Below are 23867 nucleotides of genomic sequence, written 5' to 3'. Positions count from 1 at the left end.
CCAAAGTGTAGCCTAGACAACAAGATACATTTGACCTGCCCATCTTTCTACCTCCCAGATACCTAACTGTACTACTACTGTTTCGGTTTTTTCCTATGCATAATTGGTACTGTTGTTCCTTCTTAACTATGATTGGTCTCAAACTATACATTTTATATCTGGCCTTCTTAACTATGATCTCAAGTTATACACTTGATCTCAAATTATACATTTATATCTGGCCTTATTCATTTAACAATATAATGTAAACACTTCTTCGGGTTGTTATCAACTCTTTGGAACTTTTTTCCCCCAAGAATGACCTTCCTAATATTGGGCTGATTGGCATATCAAAATTTACTTCGACATCCCCCATCAATGGCTGTTGTCTTGTTTCTAAGACTTTACAAATTATGTGGACTAATTGTTTTTATTTGTTAAGCTATCTCTGTGTCTGGCACATAGCAGGCAGTCAAAAATCTGTGAAAAGCATGTGTGAAAGCAGCTTTTCCTGAGTATTCGATTATGACCTCCAGAAGACGCAATCATGATAGTAATTACAGCAGCTATCATACGCTGGGGGCTTATCAGGTGCTGGGTACTGTGTCAGGGGCCTTACAAACATCATCTCATTTAATCCTTAGTACAACTCTGGGACTGAGCCATCATTGTGCCCATTTTATGGATGATGAAACTGAGGCACGGAAAATCTAAGTGACTTGGTAGGCGCACACTTAATTAGTATAAGCACCTTGTAGCAAAGATGTATCAACTCACTTCCCAGACTGTCGGAATGCCATTTCCCTAGATCCTTTACAACCATGGGAACCACTCTTTTTAATCCATGCACTCTAGCAGGTAAAGAGGGGTATCAAATGATTATTGTTTTAATTTGTATGTTTGGCTGTTGTTAAGGGTGAACCCTCCCCCGCCCCAATCTGTATTCCTTCCCTGGGGAATTTCTGGTTTAAGCACTTTGTCAATTGGTCTGTGCAGTGTTGCATTTTCTTTTCACTGATTTGTAGAAATTCTTTTTTTTTTAAGTGTTTATTTACTTAAGTAATCTCTGCACCCAATGTGGGGCTCAAACTCACAACCCCAAGATCAAGAGTCGAATGCACCTCTGACGGAGCCAGCCCGGTGCACCAATTTGTAAGAGTTCTTTTACATAGTGTGATGTATATGCCACGTGATTTCTGCGGTTTCTCCTTTGCCTTTTAAGTCTGACTGTGGTAATTTAAATAATTTATGTAGTTAAATCGGTCGTTGTGAATATATATATATATATATATATTCATAATTTTAAAATTACATACTTATTTAAATACTACAGAAATATTTAAAATAGAAAAGGAAGTCTCTTACACCTCATTCCCCAGAGATAACCATTGCTAAGAGTTTGGTACAAATTTTTCCAGATTTTTTTTTTCTATTCATAGGCACACATACATATATACATACACATACACATTTTTAAGCACAGAGTTCTATAAATTGCTCTGCTTTTCACTTAAAATAAACGGTATATAGATCTACTTTATTTACTGTCACTGCTGCATTACAAGTAGGTGTATGGATGTCGCACAACTTACTACTTACTGCCTCATGGGAAGAACGCTCAGGGCATTCTATTAGCATTAGAAGTGCAGAAATATCTAGTGTGATTTCCCCCCCCCTCCAAACAGTGGTTGATGCTTACTTTTAAGAGCGCCTCTTCATAGTGGGACTTGGATTCATACAATAAGAGAAAGGCGTAGTTTTGGGCTATCCGGTCAAACATTTTATTCTGGAACTCCTTGTTGGGCTACCAGGAAAAAAGTGGAGAAGAAATTACTAGAGCCCCTGGTTGAAATGGCCAATGGCTGTGATGCTGAAATATGCATTTCTCTCATGTTTAGGAATATTATTCTTGAGATGTTTAATCTCATGTGATTTCTGAAACAGTACACCAATTTTTAGAGGATTTATGCGTAGAGGCCGATTGTTGAAGTAAGCGCCCAGCCAGACTCTGAGCTGGCAGGTCCTGACTCTGCTCCAGGCCCTGTGCTTGACCAGGCAAGTGACAGGGACCGGTTCCTGGTGCTCATGGGGCTACGTGTACAGTGGCTGAAGCACAGGATGTATGGGTGAGGCCCGGGGGGAGGGGGCGTGGCAGATGGGGCTGCACGGCTGCTCCCCAGAATCAGAGAGGCTCAGCCCACGTTAAAGAGGCTGGAGTTTGTTCTGCAGAAAAATAACGTAAGCAGGGAGAGAAGCGATCATATTGCATTTACCTGGTACCTCTCATGAAAGATCCACCAGAAGCTATCCAGCCATATGGCTCTTAGAGAAGGAGAAGAGAGAAACTTCTCTAATTCTTTATCCGAACAGAAAGACTTGAAGAAAAAGAAAATCACATTATTATTGCTGTTTTTTTTTTTAAGATCTTTTTTATTTATTCATTTGACAGACAGAGATCACAAGTAGGCAGAGAGAGAGAGGATGGGAAGCAGGCTCCTTGCCAAGCAGAGAGCCCAATGCGGGGCTTGATCCCAGGACCCTGAGATCCTGACCTGAAACGAAAGCAGAGGCTTAACCCACTGAGCCACTCAGGCGCCCTTATTGCTGTTGTTTTTGAAAAAAACATTTTTCACCTGGGTCAAAGGCTGATTAATAATCTTCTCCATCCAAGACCCGCCTTTCCTCCTACTTTCCACAGCTTGTTACTATTACTAATTACTCCGTCTTCCCACCAGTCATCTTTGGAATGAACCTATGCTGGCATCAACTTAAAAACAACACTTATCCTTTCCAGTGAGTGCCGACTATTAGCCTTCCCAGGTGTTTTTACACACTCTCATTTAACCACTATGATAATCTCCATTTTACAGATGAGGACATTGAGGACCCAGAGCTAAAATTACTTGCCCAAAGTAATACAGCCAGCAAGGGGCTGAGCGAGGACTGAGACCTGCCACTCCAGGCCCCTGCCCCAAGCTCTCACCTACTTGGATCAGATGTCATCAACAAACACAGATATTATACAACTGCAAATCACTGGACCAGGGGATTCTGTTGGGCTCCTAGTAAGCCTATGGAATTCTAAAATTAGATATCAGATTTCATTGTGCTGCAACAGGGTCTTGAACCTTACTCTGATTCCAAAGCTACTACCTTAATAATATAATAATATATATAATAATATAATAATATAATAATATGTCAGGGCACCTGGATGGATCAGTTGGGTAAATGTCTGCCTTCAGTTCAGGGCAGATGCTTGTGCTGTCTCTCTCTCAAATAAGTAAGATCTTTAAAATATACATATATACATATGTATATTTTACATATATGTGTATTTATATATTACGTATATTCATAAAAATATGAGATATATACATCTGCTATTTTTTGATAATATACATGTTATCTATATATGGGCTAATATACATAGCCCATGCGTCAGGCACTGGGCTATGCACATTCCCTCCCTGTCCCACTTCATTTTTCACAATCTGTCTGGTAGATACCACAGGCATCCCCAGTTTAGAGAAGAGGAAAGTACGGATGGAAAGTTTAGGATTCTGGCCCAAGGTCACATGGCCCGGGAGGCTCTAAAGTAGGGTTACCTAACCCCTTAGCATTATGAAGAGTAAAGAGATCCCACGCTTGTCCCCCTCCTGATGTCCCACCATGCCTCCCACTTCCCTGGAGGAAAAGTAGCTTCAGAGCAGTTAAGAGCACTGACATCAGCACCAGACAGCCTGGATTCAAATCCAGCTCTTAGATTTTAAAACTGTGTGATCTTGAACAATGTTCTTGAACCTGTATGTGCTCATTTTCCCCAACCAGATGAGACAGGGAATCTCCATAAGAAATCTGCTTTTTGCTCTTTTCCCTGCTTCTAGTCTTGCTAGGACCTGCACCACCCACTTTACATAAGCCTCATAATGCAAATATTGTATGTCCTCCTTGTAAACGACAAGAAGTTAACAATTTCTCTAGAATAGATAACATCTAAGGAAGGACCAAGTGAGAATGACCGGACATGCGGTCATGTGCATTTTCTAGATCACTGGTGCCGGACATTGACACCAGGACACCCTGGCTTCAAGGAGTAGTGTCTGGGCCTCTGTCATTGCTCAAACCAATTCCTGGCTGCCTGACAGGACATATACACCAGACCACAACCTTCAACAAAAACCCTGGACCCCAAACATAGACAAGACTCCTACCCTTTTCCTTTCTGAGTCTCCCGGATGCTCTGTCTCTACCTGCCCTCTCTCAATTCCTTCAATAAATCCTGCTTTCACACCCTGCTGGCTTGGGTTTGACTTCTAGCCTGTGAGCAGCCAGGGCCCCTCTTGGCTGGCCCTGGGGACCCCTCTCTGGATCTTGGGGCACAGCCTGCTGACATCACGGAGAATGAAGGTGACAGTGATAGTCCTGACCTCGAGGACCGATACGATGATTCCATGAGCAATGAGACATACGAGGTGCTTAGAATCAGGCACTTGGGAAACACTCGCTAAGGGTGCGCTAGTTCCTGTTTATTTACTTATTCACACTTCTGTTTCCTTTCAAAGAGGATTTCATTTCAGCCCTTCAACAGATATTTACTGAGCACCTATTAGGTGCTTGGATGGTGATGGAGAGTTCCTGCCCTGGAGATGTTCCCAGGTAAGCAGACATTTGTAATCTAGTGTGATGGGTGCCCTGAGAGCAGGAATCCAGGGGGACGTGGAGCCCCGAGGGGCAGCTAACCTGTGCTTGGGGTACCAGGGGAGGCTTTGAGAGTAAAAATGACCGGATGAAGGAGGATTGCTGAGAGCTGCACAGACAGGGGAAAGCATGTGCCGAGGCTGGGAAACAGCAGGACACATTTGGGGAGGTTCAAGGGCTTTCTGGACCATGGAAAGCACTGGGTATGGGCACTGAGAGGTCAGGCTGTGAGACTCCTGGGGGCTGGGACTTAGGGTTCTTCCGTCACTGGACAGGGGGAGAGGGGAGAGCCGGCCCTGAAGAATTTTCAGCAGGGTGCAAACACCATGAAACTGTTGTTCTAGAAAGATACCTGGAGGCAGCACAGAAGGTGCATTAGAGGGGACTGAGATGGTGAGGCCGATGGCATGCCGAGCAGCAGGGGCAGCGATCCAGACAGGATGGTGTGGGGCCTGCACTTGGCAGTGGCAGTGAAGGAGGAGGAGGTGCAGTAAAGACAGGAAGTGAATCTCAGGGCTGGCTCAGAAGCGGGGCAAGGGAGGGAGGAGACCGGCTGATGCTAGGGTGGAAGGTGGTAGTTTTCGGTAGACAGGAGGCCAAGCGCGTCTGAGGAGGCTGAGAAGTCTGGGCACCAGGAATCTGGGAGTTGGGGGCACAGCATGGGCTTTGGAGGTATGACAGAGTGGGGAGCCTCGCGTGCGGAGAAGAGGACTGCTGCCCACCCTCTGCGTCCCCCATGAGTCTGTGCGGAGGGAGAAGACAGCGCAGAGGCGGGGTCCTGAAGAACGTGGGCTTGGAAGACCCAAACGTGCTGCTCGAGCAGACGGGGAAGCTGCCAGAGAAACCACGGAAGGATGGAACTTCCAATACAGAGAGTCATCCTCGGGGTCAGTTCCACAGACAGCCCATCTAAGGGAACAACCGAACACACCCATTGGACTTGGCCTTCTGAGAACGGAGGGCGGAGGGACTCGGGCCACGCTCAGGGCCGGGAATGGGGGCAGGCTGCGGCAGCCCTGGGAGAGCGCGGCAGTGAGAAGCGAGGGCAGGAAGCGTCGCAGGCGAGGCTCGGTGCCAGGCCGGTGCCCACCCCTGCTGCCAAGAGAGGCGAGAAGTGACAAGGAGAGGGCGTGGCTTGTGATGGTCCTGGCTCAGTTGGTGGAGTGTGAGATTCTTGGGTTGTGAGTTGGAGCCCCCATGTTGGGTGTAGAGATTCCTTCAATAAAAAAAAAAAATTTTAAGGAAATAATGAAATTAAATTAAATTAAAATAACAGTAAGACAGAGATTTGCCTAGAGTTTCCTGGGAGCCAAAGAAAAGCATTAGTTAGAGGCACCAGTTATAAGATGAAAAGCATGCCAGGAGATGCACAGTTTTTCTGGGGATTAAGGCCTAAGGAGAACACTCCCTGTGGGCCCTCCAAAACAGGACATTAAGTAAGAGTGGTCACTGTCCTTGGGGCTACCCACAAAGCAAACTGGAACATAAGTGTGTGTGTGGCTGTGCCAGGGGGCAGGAAGTTTACGCAGGGACAACACGTCCCTGAAACATACAATTTATTTGTTCTCAAGTCTATCCTCTACCTATCTGATTCAGAAGTGTTTTATTAGTGATCCAAAGGGACATGTGTACCCGAATGTTTACAGCAGCAATGTCCACAATAGCCAAACTATGGAAAGAACCCAGAAGTCCTTAAACAGATGAAGGGATAAAGAAGATGTGGTATACATATACGACGGAATACTATGCAGCCATCAAAAGAAATGAACTCTTGCCATTTGCAATGTCATAGATGGAACTAGAGGGTATTACGCTGAGCGAAATAAGTCAGTCAGAGAAAGGCCATTATCATATGATCTCTCTGATAAGCGGAATGTGAGAGGCAAGGTCAGGGGTCGTGGGGGATAGGGAGGGAAAAAATGAAACAAGATGGGACCAGGGAGGGAGACAAACCATAAGAGACTCTTAATCTCCAGGAAATAAACTGGGGGTGGCTGGGTAATGGATATTGGGGAGGGTATGTGCTATGGTGAGTGCTGTGAATTGTGTAAGACTGATGATTCACAGACCTGTACCCTTGAAGCAAATTACACATTATAAGTTAATTTAAAAAAATACAAAAGTGTTTTATTTATTTAAGTAATCTCTATGCCCCATGTGGGATTTAAACTCATGACCTGAGATCAAGACTTGCATGTTCTTCTGACTGAGCCAGTTAGGCACCCCTTTTTTCTTTTTAAAGTACAGAGAAAGAGGGAAGAAAAAGCTATAACCTTATCACTCAGCGAACACTGGTAATATCTATGTATGGTTTCATCCCCAGATTTTCCTATGTGTATGCTTATGGAATACTGTGTTGTAGAGTTTTATATACTAATATTTTTCATTTAACATCACAGCAGAGCAAAATACACTCTTTATAAACACTCATTTCAATGGCTAGCTAGGCCACGATCTATGTACCCAAAATGACTGAGATGACCTTCTACAATCATCCTTAAACAATTTCTAATAATGCTGATAATAGAAACTACCATTTTTTGAGAACTCATGATTTAACTAAGCATGGTGCCAAGTGCTTTTCATTTTTTTTTTTTAAGATTTATTTATTTATTTTAGAGAGAGTGTGTGTGTACGTGCATGTGTGCTCTCTCCCATGGGCAGGGGGGTGGGGTGGGGCACAAGCAGACTTCTGCTGAGCGTGGAGCCCAACATGGGGCTCTATCCCATGACCCAGAGATCAAGACCTGAGCTGAAAACAGGGGAGGGGACAGAGAAGGAGGGAGGGAAAGAGAAAGAGGACAGAGGGAGGGAAGGGAGAGAGAGATGGGGGAGTGAGAGGTTTGAAGCAGCAGTGGGAAGCGTGAGTAGTTAAGACTAAGAAGCTGGGTCCCCGCAATGGTGGGGTGACTAGTTAGGAGCCGCGGGGACCATGACTGGACAATGAACGGTAGTTAGTTAACATTCGTGAAGGGTGCTGAGGCACAGCTAGGGCTACAGATCCCCTCCTTGGCCTTCCCCCTCCCCAACCCTCCTCACACTCCTTGGCACCCCTTGGAATATATTCTAGGAATATATTCTAACTAATATCTAATTATAAAAAACAAACAAGAAATTAAGATTACTAACATACAATGTAGCTATTGACAACAGAGCATGTGTATCATTGATAAAGAAACATACACGGTGAGGGCACGTGATCAAAATTTCCTGCTGATATAGAATACGTGATCAAAACAGTGTGGAAACCAGTCCCCTGGGAGGGAGAATCTAGGTTCCGGAGGGAACGTGTGAGCTTGGGCTCCAATCTCGGTTCAGTCATTTGCAAACTGCGTGGCCCTGGCTGACTTAGTGACCTGGACTCCGTTTCCCTTCCCGGGGGTATAAGACAGGGACAGCTGCGTGTGCCTGCCATGCGCATTGCTATAAAGCCAGGGTACAGCCGGGCCTCCTGGAGCTGAGCGTGAACAGTGGGGAACCCCGTCTTTCCTTACCTTGCCACTGAGGGGGTGTCTCTCAGAGCGGACCACGTTACCCACCATGTCACAGAAGTTCACCCCGTTTGGAAGCCTGTTTGGTATGGCGCTGTTAAACGATGTGTACTGGTACAGTTCTGCCAAGAGATTTTTGTGGGCTATTTTCTGAAACAAAAAGAATATGGAAATGAGGTTTGCCATTTGATGGTTTAAAACTAATAATAAGATACCTTCCCCGTTTTATCACGAAGATGACATAACCACTTTTTACAACGCTGAACAAAAGTGGGGGTGCATTCATGACCCCAGCACCTCTTACCACACCCCTATTTGTGTTATTTTTATTTTCCCTTTCAGGCTCTGAACACCTGTATACAAATGGGTATGTGTAACTTCACTCACTTTACAAAACATAAACACACGCACATTCTTTTATGCCCTGCTCTCTCCACTTTAGATTTTCCATGTTGCTACACCGTCTTCAACTTTATCACTTAAGATAATAGATCCTTTTGGGGGGCCTGGGTGGCTCAGTCGCTAAGCGTCTGCCTTCAACTCAGGTCATGATCCCAGGGTCCTGGGATCAAGACCCACATTGGGCTCCCTGCTCACCAGGAGGCCTGCTTTCCCTCTCCCACTCCCCCTGCTTATGTTTCTGCTCTCTCTCTCTGTCAAATAAATAAAATCTTTCCAGGGGTGCCTGGGTGGCTCAGTGGGTTAAAACCTCTGCCTTCGGCTCAGGTCATGATCCCAGGGTCCTGGGATCAAGCCCTGCATCGGGCTCTCTGCTCATCGGGGAGCCTGCTTCCTCCTCCTCTCTCTCTCTGCCTGCCTCTCTGTTTACTTGTGATCTGTCTGTCAAATAAATAAATAAAATCTTTAAAAAAAATCTTTCAAAAAAAATCTTAAAAAAAAAAGATAATAGATCCTGTTAAGGAGATGTGCTATCATTTAATTAACTACTCACTGATGACCTCTAATTGATATTATCATCATTAATGATCAGAGCATAGAGCTTCCTTCCTTTTGGGTTTATTTACTTAGAAAGATTTTCTGAAAGAAGCAATATAATAACCAAAAAATAGATGAAAAGACAGAAAATTGGAAAGAGGAAATTGATCGCAATCACCCAAGGCACCTATTGGAAACGTTCTGTGGGATCAAGAAACTTTCTAATCGGCCTATGACATTGGCATTGGCAGTTCCCCGAAGAACTGTTCTGACCCGGACCCAGACCAGCTGTGCCCCCTGGGGCTGGGCCTTCACAACTGCTCGGCCACGGTCAGAGGCAGCGTGGCACTTGCGACCCACTGTCGAGCATCGGGCTTTCCACTGCGTGGGAATTTCCTAGGCCAAGAAGTGAAAACGTGGTGACAATAATAGGTGGTTTTATGGGTTCTGGCATGATTTGATTATGTATGATGTGGGAGCTCAGAAGACTCTTCACTGGGGTGGCTTCGAGGTGGGGCCAGACGGCAGCCCCAGAGGCAGCGGCCAGCCCCTACATGGGGCGGGCGGTGGGGGCTCTGCCATCAGCCAGGTAATGATGCTGGACAGGCTGCTGTCAGCTTCCTGTGGTGTCCCAGTGATGGACACCATGTGCACTGGGTGTGAACCGGTCTCTTAGGATGGGGCAGCACCAGGGCTCCTTTGAACTTACCGTTTCTAAGAGGACCCACCTTTTTTTTTTTTTTTTTTTTAAGATTTTATTTATTTGACAGAGAGAGAGCAAGAGAGGGAACACAAGCAGGGGGGAGTAGAAGATGGAGAAACGGGCTTCCCCGCTGAGCAGGGAGCTGGATGTGGGGCTCGATCCCAGGACCCTGGGATCATGACCCGAGCTGAAGGCAGATGTCTAATGACTGAGCCACCCAAGTACCCGGAGGACTCACCTTTGATTCTCTACAAAGAAACAGACAAATGACTTCTGAACACTCCTCATTCTACCCCTATGGGGGTGGTATATGAGAAATTTCAGAGTTATTAAGATACCTTAAGATCTTCTAAAAAGGGGCGCCCTGTGGGTCCCCCACCCCGTACTATCACCAGCCAGGTGCCCAGCATGCCCTCCCCAGGAATGAAATCTAATTTTGTGCCCTGTGGAAACCAGTCAGAAAGAGACCCAGCAATAGATCCCTTACCCTTTTAGAAATGAAAGGTCTGACGCTCCTGGATTCGGAGCCTCTGCAGATGAACTCTGATTTGCTTCGACTCTTGTCTGCGGAAGAATGGGAGAGAAACAGGATGTGAGTAGCCATGGGGTCTGGCCCCCGCTGTGCGCTAATTATGGCTATGACTGTTCACTCTGCCTGAGCTGCCAGGTGATGGCCACACTGGTAGTCTCACTGGACCCCACCTGCATTTGGTGACTCACTAAGATTCCCCCCACGATGGGTTAGACTCCTTGCCCTGGGAGGAGCAGACAGAGTATGCGCTTGTGAAGGCAGGCTATGACCCGAATCCAGGCCCGCCTGCAGACAGGCTGTTCCCTTGCTCGCCCCTGAGCCTGTCCCCTCATCTGTAAACTAGGTCCAGTGGCACTTGCCCCACAGGTGGGGACATTATGAAGTTTTAACAAAGGAGTCCGCCCAAATGCTGTGGCACAGTGCGCCACATAGCAGGCTGTTTCTAAGTGTGCTGTCCTTCCCTCCTAACTTGCCCAATGCTAGCAACTCAGACTCCTTCAAAAGAGGATGAAAACATCCTCAGCTGATATGCTGGATTCCTGATTAACTGCATTTGGGATCCTAATGAAAGCCGATCCCCACAAAAACACCAGCAAGGCTATATGAGAAAGGATATTTGCCTCTGCTTCCCAGGCCATCTTGACTTTTCTCTCTCAAAGCCTTCTTCTCCAACTCATATCTCTCAATTGCCTTCAAAAATCAAAAAGAAAAGGAGCATTAGGGAACTCATGCAGATCTTGGGGTGGGGGGTGTTGGAGAGCAGGCCATTTCTCCTGCTGGTGTGGAAAAGGCCTGGAACAAAGTTGGTGGCACGCCTCACATTCTCTCCACGGCCACCTTGGTGGTGGCCGTTGGTGTCACTGACTGCCCCCGCCCCCACCAAGTGTCAACCACCAGTACATTTTCCTGCGCTACCCTTCCTCCTGGCTATGCTTCCTCTTGTCTATACCTCTGAGGGGTATAGAATTTGGAATGAGTCCAATCAAGCTCCATGGGTTAAAAGCCATTGTTTAAATCCTCTGTAGGGGGACAATGATATCTACCTTCTCGGGTGTTTGTAAGGATCAGATATAAAATACTGAACGCATCTTAAAACACAAGCACAGAGGCTATGAGGTAAGAGTGACTCAATAAAGGGTAATTATTAATATTATTAATCACCATACCCTTGACTTCTCAAGAGATTTCTCTTGATCTCTGACTCCCCCCACCCCAATCCCTTCTTGGGGAAAGAAAAGGAAAGAAAATTGAATGTCAGTGACCCAAAAAGTTGTATTGATTTTCAACCATGAGCCTGGTACCGTTCTTGGATGATAAAGCTAATGAAGAATTAGGACTCTGTGCTCTTGCTTTAGGAATTTACAATCGATCTGGACACTCACATCTGCACACATGGACCAATTAAGTCCTGAACTGCTACGTTTGGGACTGGAACAAATGAGAGCAGTGTGAGCTGGAGCAATCACAGAGGACTGCCCAGAAGAGGCGGGACACGAGTGTTGGGGGACATGATGAGGCATGTGTCTATTGTGCTTGATACCCTGTGAAATGCCCCTCCAGCTTCCCATCACCTTATCGGAAACTGACATGTGTGCAGCTGTAGGCGGATGGGAAAAAGGGTCACACAGGTATGTCCGTCAACACTATTGCTCCAAAAAAAGGAGTCCAAGAGGAGGCACAATGAGCGACTTGGATGGGTATATAACCCAATGTAGCAAAACAGCAGCATCTCTGAACCTTATTGGGATGCCACTGTAGCCAAGATTGTCTAGGTCTTGCAAGGATGGATGAGATTTGCACAGAGAGAGCGAAAAGGACAGAAGAACATTGGAAGAAAAACAAGTTTTAGGGGGAAATGAGGAGACCAGCGTGGGGCTGTTTGCATTGGAGATGACAGCGGTACCTACAAGTGCCAAGTCAATTCCCAAACCTGGCTGATGGCCAGCACAGCTGGGGAATTACTCACATAGACCAGTTCACTAGAGATGCTCGCTCCTGACATCTGCCTTGGGTCAGGAACTGTTTATTTATGGTGGCGCCTGAATAGTTCTATTTAAATTTTTAAAACCAGTACTATTTTACAAGGTATAAGATCAAATAGTAGAGTCAAAAGTCTCCCTCTTAATTCCCCTACTCCCCACAACACCCTCAGTTCTTGCATACCCTCCATGTTCAAATGAGAGCACATAAAACATACAGTTCTGTGCGATGTTCTTTTTCACTTTTAGGGGTTTTTAAAATTTTTTATTTTTTAAGATTTTATTTATTCACTTGATGGAGAGAGACACAGTGAGAAAGGGAACACAAACAGGGAGAGTGAAAGAGGGAGAAACAGGCTTCCTGCCGAGCAGGGAGTCTGATGCGGGGCTCCATCCCAGGACCCCGGGATCATGACCTGAGCCGAAGGCAGACACTTAACGACTAAGCCACCCAGGTGCCCCTTAGGTTTTTTGTTTTTTTTTTTTTTTTTTAAGATTTTATTTATTTATTTGAAAGAGAGTGAGAGAGTGAGCGAGGATGAGCAGGAGGAAGGAACAAAGGAAGAGCGAGAAGCAGACTCCCCACTAGGTAGAGAGCCCAACATGGGACTCGATCCCGACACCCCAAGATCATGACCTGAGCCGAAGGCGGATGTTTAACCGACTGAGCCACCCAGGCTCCCCTCACTTTTAGATTTTAAAAACCTCCCAGGGAAGTCTGATGATCAGTTAGGTTTCAGTGTCACTGCTCCAGGTAGCTGGACTATGAGGCTGAAGCACAGGAGAGAAGCTAGAATTTGCAACCGTATCACTCATTCCATAGATATGTCCTGAGCCCCTGCTAAAGGCCAATGCCATGCTCAGGTCAAGTGCAGCAGTGAGCAGTGAAAGCCATCCCTGCCTTCCAAGGGCTTGAGGATTGGTGGGGAGAAGCAAGTGATTATGAGGTGATGGATGCTGCCGTGGGAAGAGACAGGATGCCAGACGTGTGCCCAGAAGGAGCACTGACGCTACTCCTGGGGTCTAAGATGCAGGGAAGGCCTTTCCAGAGTGATGATCTGAGGGCAGAGCGTGGAAGGGAGGAAGACTGGAAAGGAGAGCTAAGAAGAGCTAAGCACGGTTCAGAGAGGAGGGAAACCCCACACTGAGCGCATGGAGGAAGGAAGAGATATAGGACGTGGTCGTGTGGGATGCGGGGAGGGGATATGGGGCTTCCTCATTTTTTTTTTTTTAAAGATTTTACCTATTTATTTGACAGAGAGAGATCACAAGTAGGCAGAGAGGCAGGCAAAAAGAAGGGAAGGGAAGCAGGCTCCCAGCCGAGCAGAGAGCCCGATGCGGGGCTCGATCCCAGGACCCTGGGACCTTGACCAGAGCTGAAGGCAGAGGCCTTAACCCACTGAGCCACCCAGGTGCCCCTTCCTCATTTATTAGTACACATCGAGAAAGCACTTCTCACGCCCCAGGCACCATGTTAGGTGCCAGCCAGGAGGGCAGCATGGAAGCTGGAGAAACCAGTCTGGCTAAGGGGCTGCCTCTGGAGAAGCAGCCACAGAGTCAAGGCCTGGTGAATAGAGAGCGGGGGAAACCACAGCCAACAGAGGGTGGGCGGGGTAGCCCTGGATGGGCTCTGGGGGCAGAAGGCAGACCCGACAGAGCTGACCAGCTGCTTGGGCAGAGGACAGGAAGGACAGGCAAGGGGTCCCTTCCTCCTAGTCAAAGGAGGACCCGAGGCTGCTCCAGCCAGCCCCTTCCTGCATCCAACTGGCGACAGAGAGCACCCAAGGAGATATGCCCAAGCTGGGCACTCTTGAAAAGCCACTGGATCCTGCTTCTGGGAGCAAAACATTCTTTTCCTGCTTTTAACATTATCATTGGGGGTAAAAAAAATCACAGGACATACAAATACATTTCTGTTGTAAAATACCCAAATACTACAGAATTATTTAGAGTAATAAAAGTTTTACTCACCTCCCATCCCCCCCACTTTACAGAACTGACTCCATGGATTGTGTGTAACCTTCCAGACTTTTCTCTTACATGTTTGTACATATAGAATGTCCCTCCTGTGAGCCAGGCACTCTTCTCAGCCCTGGTTTAGGGGTCTTGGTGAGTTTTAACTCTTCTAATTCTTGCAACAGCCCCATGAGAACGTTTATTACTGTTATCCTCATTTTCTAGAAAACAGAGATTCACAAAAGTTGAATAATTTGCCTAATGTCACAATGTGAGAAAACAACAGAGCGGGAGTTTAAGGTTGGACAGTCTCACTCTGGAGCCTGCGCCTCTAGGGCTATGCCCTCTCCCACGGACACATGCACACACACAGGTACAAGGCTGCTTAAAATCCATGCCATCACTCCATACCCCGTGTGTGTTTTGCCTTTACTCACAATTGGTGGGGGAGGGGCCACTGCAACCAGTGGTCTGACTTCGGCATGAGCAAACCAAAAGCTTAGCCTCCGTAAAAGGCAATCCATTTTTGGGGCGCCTGGGTGGCTCAGTGGGTTAAAGCCTCTGCCTTCAGCTCAGGTCATGATCCTGGGATCCTGGGGTCCTGGGTCCTAGGGTCCTAGGGTCCTAGGGTCCTGGGGTCCTGGGATCGAGCCCTGCATCGGGCTCTCTGCTCAGCAGGGACCCTGCTTCCCTTCCTCTCTCTCTGCCTGCCTCTCTGCCTACTTGTGATCTCTGTCAAATAAATAAATAAAATCTTTTAAAAAAAAAAAAGCAATCCATTTTTACGAAAATTTGACAATTTCAATTCTAGAATCCTACCTGCAGAAATACTTGCGAATGAGCCCCAAGATACATATACGGAAACATTCCCATGTTCACTCTGATGAAAATACCACTGAAATAGTTATCAGTAGGGAACAGTTGAATTTATTACGTCACGATGTGGCATATTCCCTATGGATAAATTCAGCTATGGGCTTTTCAAGATTCCCCAGAATTGGCATGTCTCCCCAGGGGCTCTCCAGGATTACGCAGCCACAAAAAGAAAGGGGCAGGGCAACAGCACGGACTTTGAAGAATCTGCAAGAGATTCTAAAATAATTCTAAAAATGAATAAGGAATAAAAAAAAAAGCAGGTTAACAAACAGCCACCAGGGTGGCTCAGTGGGTTAAGCCTCTGCTTTCGGCTCAGGTCATGATCTCAGGGTCCTGGAATCGAGCCCCGAATCAGGCTCTCTGCTTGGCGGGGAGCCTGCTTCTTCCTCTATCTCTGCCTGCCTCTCTGCCTACTTGTGATCTGTCAAGTAAATAAATAAAATCTTAAAAAAAAAAAAGAAAACAACAACCCTAAATATGTGTGTTCTATATTTCTAAACATATAAAAAAAGATTTTGGAAGGATACCCACCAAACGACTAATGATGGTCACTTCTAAGGAGGAAAATAGAGCTGGGAGTGAAGTAACTTTCAAAGTTTACTTGTATACTTGTAAATGGTTTGAGCCATTTATTTATTTACTTACTTACTTAAAAGTATTTATTTTTTTAGAAAAGGAGACTGTGTGAGCAGGGGGAGGGGTGCAGGAGGAGGGAAACAGAGAGAGAGGATCCCAAACAGACTCCATGCTGAGCGCTAAGCCCAATGCGGGGCTCGATCTCACAACCCTGAGATCATGACCTGAACAGAAACCAAGAGTTGGACACTCAACTGACCGAGCCACCCAGGTGCCCCGGTTTGAATATTTTAGGATAAACATGCATGCCTTGCCACTTAAATTTTAAAAAAGAAAAGAAAAAGGGGGTCACCTGGGTGGTTCAGTTGTTAGGTGTCTGCCTTCGGCTCACATCATGATCCCACGGTACTTGGATCGAGCCCTGCGTCAGGCTTCCAGCTCGGTGGAAAGCCTGCCCCTCCCCAGCCCCCCAATCCTCCTGCTTGTGTTCCTTCTCTCGCTGTGTCTCTCTCTGTCAAATAACCCCTCCCCCAAAAATAACAGACTCCAGAGATGAACTGACCCCAAAAGTCAGCACTAGAAAGGTTAGGGGAGGGGGTGAAGCTGAAATCTGTGGAGACAGTCACCAGCTCAGTGCCCTGGGGACAGAGAAACTTGGTGGAAAGCAAGCTGCTAAGGGTGATGTGATTAGGAGATTTAGCTGGAGTAAAGTGGCAGGAAACATTTACAAAAGATACATCTGGTAAAGGACTGTCACCCAAAATATACAAAGAATTCTTAAAACCCAACCAGAAGAAAACAAACAACTCTATCAAAAAATGGGCCAGAGACTTGAATAGACACCCCACTTAAGATGATCGACATATGGCAAGCAGACATATGAAAAGATGTTCAATAGTACATGTCATTAGCAAATTGCAAACTCAAATGACAGGGAGATATCATTATATACTGATTAGAAGCCAAGATCAGGACGCCTGGGTGGCTCAGTTGGTTAAGCAGCTGCCTTTGGCTCAGGTCATGATCCCAGCATCCTGGGTAGAGTCCCGCATCGGGCTCCTTGCTCGGTGGGGAGCCTGCTTCTCCCTCTGCCTCTGCCTATCACTCTGTCTGCCTGTGCTCACTCGCTTTAACAAAAAAAAAAAAAAAAAAAAAAAAAAAAAAAAAAAAAGAACGGCCAAGATCCAGTACACTGACACCACCAAAGGCTGGTGTGGATGGGGAGCAACGGGAGCTCTCATTCGTGGCTTCTGGGAATGCAAAATGGTGCAGCCACGTTGGGAGACATTTTGGCAGTTTCTTACAAGATTCAACATACTCTTACCAGATGGCCCAGGAATCGCACTCCTCGCGGTTTACCCAAATGAACTGAAAATATACATCCACACAAAACCCTGCTTCACAGCAGCCTTATGTATAAATGCCCAAACTTGGAAACAACCAAGAGGTGAACAGGTAAATCAACTCTGGTGCATCCAGAGAAAAGGAATACTATTCAAGCACCAAAAAGAAATGCGCTACCAAGCCATGAAAAGCAATGGTGGAACCTTAAATGTCTATTACTAAGTGCAAGAAGCCAGCGCACTGGAGGTTCTAACTCTAGGAAACTATGGACACAGCAGAAAGTTCAGGGGTCGCCAGGAGACAGCAGCATGAAAAGGAAGAGTATAGAGGATTTTTAGGGCAGTGAGCCCCTTCCATATGATACTACAAAGATGGACAGATGTCATTACACATTTGCCCAAGCTCACAGTATGTGTTAGCACTGAATCGTAATGTAAACAATTTGGGGTCGATAATGATGTGTCCACGCAGGTTCATCAATTGTAACAAATGTAACAAACCCATGGGGAGCTTGTCCATGGGCTGGGACAGGGGAAGAAGGCCAGAACTTTCTACTTCCAGCTCAGTTTTGCTGTGGACCTAAAACTCCTCCAAAAAAATAAAGTTTACTAAGTATTAAAATATATCTTTGACATCTCTATTGTGCAAATGTGCTTTCCAACAAATGGGGGAGCCCCCAGTCCCCTCCTGCCTGGAAGCCTCGTCTTAGCACCCATAACTCACCAGGCTGTTGGCCAACGGTTTGGGACTCAGACTGAGCTCGGCAATCTTTTGGTTCACGCGCCGTAGGGAGCCAATAATGCAGGCTGGGGGGTGAGTCTGTAAGGAAACTCTCTGCGTATTGATCACACACGGCTGTGGGGCAGGCTGGCCTAGCTCACTCTCTTTCTGAGCTGTCTCTCTCCATTTAACTTTTTTACAAACATTCACACTTCTTTGATCGTTTTAAATGAGCTGCTTTATGAATTCTAAATGAAAATTAACCATATCCTAGACACCTTGGAAAAGACAAAAAGATTCTTCCATTACACTCCCATGTTAACAACTTCTGTTAGGATCTGGGGAGATTTCCTTCCGGTATATTTGATATACATACATTTTTTTCTATCATTATAATCTCAGCAAATGTCTATTTTAGGGCTCTGACTTCTCTTCCACTCGTTATTATGATCATTTTCCAAAAAGCTAAATAATCCTACTATTTTAAATGGCATTGTATGAATCTATTTAGAGAACACACCACTTGACTGTTCCATGGTTACTGAATATTTAAGTTGATTGTCGTGTCTTACAATTAAAAATAATGCCGTGATGTACACAGTAAGAGAGCTGTTTCCATATTTTGGATTATTCCTCCAACAGAGATTTTCAGGTGAGGGATGACTGGCTCAGAGGGTATCTTGACCTTGTTTATCACTGTTGAAATCTCTGTTCAGCTCAAGGGCCCCTCTTGTTACCCTCTCTATCTCTGCATTTCTTTCTATCTTGGCCTCAACCAGTCTAGGATATAGCCTCTGTAGTAGCCCCATAATCCTATCACTCCTCACTGCCTTCACATAAAGCAGGGTCACTCTTACTTCCATTACTCTCAAGGGTTCTCACAGATTGGAGGATACTTGACAAATGAAGATGCCCAGGAGGGACATGACGAATCACAGAAAGTGAAATGGGTTAGTTACATTGAGATGAGTGAGGGATTAAGAGGAAAGAGGGGATATCAGAAAAAGGCCCAGGAAAGTAAGTCCTTGAAGCAGACCCTGATGGGATCACTTGTGCTCATCTTGAGAAGGGATCCTGAGAGGTGCAGACCCAGCCAGCCTGGCTGGCAGCAGCGGGACTTGAAGGGCAACAAGCTCTTGATGAGACAAGACGACCTGGGGTTATTTATAACCCAAAAGGGTTATATGACAAATGAGCTCTAAGGTCCTTCACAGAGAGGCTTCTGAGGGTCCCTGGCGGAGAGTTCAGAGTCAGAAGTGAGATGTGGATCAACGAAGGCAGGGCAAGAGAAATCAGATGCTGGAAGAGTCTGGAAGATGCCAGAATGGGCAAACTCGGAGGCCAGGAAGAGGGAGAGGGCCGGTGATGACAAGAGGTGAGGTCACCTGGGGTGCAAACAACAACAAAGTTGTGTCTGAAGGTCACTTATCTGGGGACAGAGGGCTACACTGGGACTTCTTAGTTGCTATCTATAATTCCTGGGAAGACAGAAGAGAAAGAATGAGAAAATGAAAAAAAAAAAAAAAAAAGAATAAGCTTTTTTTTTCCCCCCTTCTTCTTCCCTAGCCTTTCAACCATTATTTCTAGTACTTCTTCGTCCAGGGCCCTTTCTGATTATCCTAGTAAAATAAACTCAAACCAAACAATCCGTCAGTCTCAACAGATTCTTTCAGAGGACAGGTAGGGCTTAACTGATTGAAAAAATTAACAAGCACATAAGGAAAGGAGCTGATCATGCGTGACACAGACATAGGCAGTGGTTACCCCTCTGGGGCAGGTGTATTTGGCCTGGATTGTAGACGGCACCATAGAAGGATACTGGGTGGGTTGTCCTCCAGACTCTTCCTCAGGGCATTCTCCACTGCGTTCTGGGTCATGAGGGAGACGGTCAGGTGCTCATCCATTGGCAACATGGGCAAGGCAGTGACATTGATGACATCCATGTTCCTGAAATAAGCCATTGTCCAGTTTCTCGGAGAAGGACAAAACAGTAACTTTCTGCCTAAGAGTCCCCCATTTCCTATTCCAAGCTTGCTCTCTGTTCAACCAGCCTGCTGGAAATCACAGATAGCATAGAACCATCTTAGAAAACACAACCATGCTCAGCTGGTAAAGTGGGGCTGATGACAAGGCACATGCTGCCTGCCACGTGGGGAATGAAGGCCAACATCTGACAAGCCCTTCTGAGCGATTCCAGACATACATACTTTTTTTTTCCTGTTGATGCTCCTCCGCCCTGTTTCCCATGAACACGGTTCTAGTTTTTATTTATTTATTTATTTGACAGAGAGAGAGAGAGAGAGAGAGACAGCAAGAGAGGATACACAAGCAGGGGGAGTGGGAGAGAGAGAAGCAGGCTTCCCACTGAGCAGGGAGTTCAATGTGGGGCTCGATCCCAGGACCCCGGGATCATGACCTGAACCGAAGGCAGACACTTAATGACCGAGCCACCCAGGTGCCCCTTTAGTTTTTTTTTAAACAAGGACACTAGAAGGATGAAAAGGCCAGGGCTCCAGGCCACCCAGCAAACCAGTCTCCAAATTAGAAAGGAAATCAAATCCTTGTCTCTCGGAGACTCCTCTGCCAAGTCAGAGTTCTGGATTGGATTCTTGACCCTTCTCAGCTCTCAGATGCTGGACTCTGTGACCCCAGGTCCATCTCCTCAGCATGGGCTGCTGATCTACTCAAGGCTTCCTGCTCCCTCCCAGAAAACTGGCCCTGTCATTGCTCTTCCTCCTGGTTTCAGGACACTCTGGCTGAAATGTCCTCCTGGGTCCTTGCTTACAGGCCAGGAGTTCCTGCTACCACCTGTGGGTCTTCCAGGGCCAGAGCCTGGGAGCACAGGCCTGGTTCTAAAGAAGTTAAGACTCAGGTCGGCCCTCAGTAAGCTCCTATGTAATGGAGGGAGAGAGAAAAGGTAGTTTAGTGGGAAAATTACCCCAAGGGCTTACCACACTGTATTTCCCTCAAGCCCTCAAGCCCTCTGCTCTGCCTCTTTTCCGCAGTCATGCTTCCCGTATGTCTGCCCCTGCTCCGCTATGTTCTTGTGACCCTGTGTCTTTTCATCTGCTGTTCCCTCTGCTCCACGCTCATCCCACATGACGTATCTTTTGGAAAACCTTCTTTTATAAACAGTTTGTTTTTAAGTAGGTTCCACGCCTAACATGGAACCCAACTCAGGGCTTGAACTCATGACCCTGAGATCAAGACCTGAACTGAGATCAAGAGTCAGGCACAACCAACCGAGCCACTCAGGTGCTCTTTTGGAAAACCTTCTTGAATCACTCCAGGCCATTAGTTACCGCCCCTCCTCTGGCAAGTTTTGGATTCTGCTTTCATCTCTCCATCACAGCACTTATAATTCTGAACTGGAATTATTTGCTTCCACGTATTTCTCCATTAGGCAAATTGATCCCTAGGGATTAGGTACCCTCAATATTCGATTCCATTTTAGACCCACTCACCATACCTACTTTTAGTCTGAAGAAGTCTGGGGCTGTCCCAAGTCAGCTGGATCACAGGAAAGGCTGTCCCAGGCCCAGGTTAATATTATTTTTCCTCCTTCCAGCTCCTAGTCTTTCACTACGTAGGCAAGGGGGAGAGGGTAAGGAGGAGACAGGTGCATTGCTGGGCTTCTCACTTTCCTCCCACCCACTCCCCAGCATGACTGCAAAATTCTGGCATGTTCTCTGAGAAGCAGGCTTAGGACGACTCTGTCAAGAAGCCTCTTGCTTTAGCTTAACATTCTCCCTCATGCCTAATGGAAGAATTGGCTATTATTATGACCTTTTTTTTTTTAAAGATTTTATTTATTTATTTGACAGAGAGCGAGCGAGCGAGAGAGGGAACACAAGCAGGGGGAGTGGGAGAAGGAGAAGCAGGCTTCCCGCGGAGCAGGGAGCCCGACGACGCAGGGTTTGATCCCAGGATGCTGGGATCATGACCTGAGCCACTCAGGTGCCCCTATTATTGTTTCTTTTTTATTTATTTATTTATTTATTTGACAGAGATCACAAGTAGGCAAAGAGGCAGGCAGGGCGGAGGGCAGGAGAGCAGGCTCCCGCTGAGCAAAAAGCCCAATGTGCGCCTCGATCCCAGGACCCTGAGATCATGACCTGAGCCGAAGGCAGAGGCTTAACCCACTGAGCCACCCAGGCACCCCTATTATTATGATTCTTAAAAGAAATGTTTAAAATACACACTGTTCTCTTCTGAATTTTTCAGCATACCGTTTTAGGTATTCTCTGAAACAGGATACGCTTTTACCAGCACTCCTTGGGGAGGAAAAAATGATGGGGGAGAAAATGAATTTTGCTGACTCTCTACCCTGTGGGCTTCACTGTTGTGTCAGGGGCAGACAAGTGCAAGAGTAACAAACATTCTGCCCTCATGTAGCACATATTTGACAGCTGGGATGTTTCCTGTTTGAAGTTAACATGTTACACGATTTTAAGCATGTTTAAATAAGTAAAAATGCGCCGACTTTGGAATCAGACTTCTGTTCTGTTTAAACCTCAGCCACTCGATTTACGGAGTGTCCAACACAACCCAGCAGTGTGCTCTTACTGGGGAGAGGGTGGTCAGCTAAGCCAGACCTTATTACTGCTTTAATGAGCTTTAAAGACCTTGTGTCTACAGGGGAGACATGCAATAATCAAATGATTACACAAATAATTGTGAATTATAACTGCAACCACTGCTTTGAAGGAAGGAATGCAGTGCTGTGAGATGAGCTGAAATTAGGTATGGACCCAGTTACGGCTTGAAGGAAGAGTAGGAGTTAATTAGATAAAGGTGGGGGAAATACCATGCAAGCAGAGGGGAACTAGTCACGGTAGCCATTAACCACATGTGACAACTGAGGTCCTTGAAATCTGATTAGTGTGACTGAAGAATAGAAATTTTAATTTTAATTAAGTTAAACTTACAAACTGAAGCAGTTGATTATATGTTGAAATGATTATATGTTAATATTGACTATATGTTGAAATAATAATATTTGGGGCACATGAGTTAAATTAAAGACTCAAATTAATATAACCTGATTTTTTTTTTTAACTCTTTAAAATATGGCTACTAGAAAATTCTAAGTGACACATGTGGCCCCCGTATGTTTCCATTGGATAGTGACGGGTTAGACCATGCAGTTTGATTCTAGGACATAGAACTCTCCCCTTTTCAATGCACTGAAGTGCAGCTGGAAGAAAAGTGGACTTGCAGCTAGAGACCCATGGGATCTGGTCCTCATTGGATGGATGACCCGGTGCACTCACGTACTACGTACCCAATAAACATCCCCTGAATGGCTCTTAGTTTAATTTTTCAAATGGAACCAATAATACACACTGTTGGGACTTTAGGAGATCTGGCGTTGACCCTCGCTCAGTTCTCTGCCCTTGTTCACTGTGTCACCTTGAAGTGGTCCCTGGACCCCAGTTTCCCCTGCTTGTAAAAGCGGATCAGTGCCGGGACGTGGGGAGGTGGCAGTCTGCGGAAGAGGGCAGGGCGGGTCACCGTCTGTCTTTACGTCTTACCTGAAGACATCGGCGGAATCTGACGAACTTGGGGCCGGTTCCGCCACGGGTCGTTCAGCGGACCCCGCAAAGTTCTGGATGGGACATCCGACACCTGTTGCCCCCACATCCACCAGGAAGGGGTGCCCTTTGCTTTGTGGTGAGGAGGAAGAGGGGCGTCGGGGAGAGGCCCATTTTGCCACTGTGAGCCCTGGCGTTCTCAAGGCAACGCCAGGCGCGGTCACCACTTCCACCTTTGCCACAACAATGGAACCTTGGTGAGCCTCGGCGGCGTCCGCGAGACGCCGTTACCACGGTGACGGCTCGGGGTGGGGGGCGGGGGAGACCAGACCAATGGGTTTGTGGGGAGAGTGTAGTTCCTCTTCCCAGTCTATTGCACAGGGAATGTCAGTGGCTCCAGGAGACATCCCCTCCAGAGTCTCTTTAATATTCCTAGCGCAATCCTCAAGCGTTTCTGGTGCCTCGCGTAGGGTCCCCTTGTGCACCTCACAGCGCCGGGCGCCCCCACCGCCCGCGATGGTAAAGTCCTGGGCGGGGATG

General features: G+C 46.5%; 1 protein-coding gene across 1 annotated transcript in view; it reads right to left on the bottom strand.

Annotated features, from left to right (window-relative positions):
* FAM227A (family with sequence similarity 227 member A) overlaps nucleotides 1-19754 on the bottom strand; it is a 77110-nt gene extending 57356 nt beyond the window's left edge. The window contains exons 1-7 of the mRNA XM_059404594.1: nucleotides 19613-19754; nucleotides 17797-17879; nucleotides 10963-11032; nucleotides 10298-10374; nucleotides 8175-8321; nucleotides 2253-2354; nucleotides 1679-1783 (exon numbers count right to left, since the gene is read on the bottom strand). Coding sequence (XP_059260577.1) covers nucleotides 1679-1783; nucleotides 2253-2354; nucleotides 8175-8321; nucleotides 10298-10374; nucleotides 10963-11032; nucleotides 17797-17879; nucleotides 19613-19754 — 726 coding nt within the window. The remainder of the gene's footprint in view (nucleotides 1-1678; nucleotides 1784-2252; nucleotides 2355-8174; nucleotides 8322-10297; nucleotides 10375-10962; nucleotides 11033-17796; nucleotides 17880-19612) is intronic.
* Between the last annotated feature and the right edge of the window lie 4113 nt (nucleotides 19755-23867).

Source organism: Mustela nigripes, chromosome 6 (genome assembly GCF_022355385.1).
Source record: "Mustela nigripes isolate SB6536 chromosome 6, MUSNIG.SB6536, whole genome shotgun sequence".
NCBI classification, from domain to species: Eukaryota; Metazoa; Chordata; class Mammalia; order Carnivora; family Mustelidae; genus Mustela; species Mustela nigripes.
Note: the sequence above shows the minus strand (reverse complement) of the source record. Positions and strands in the feature narration are given on the sequence as shown.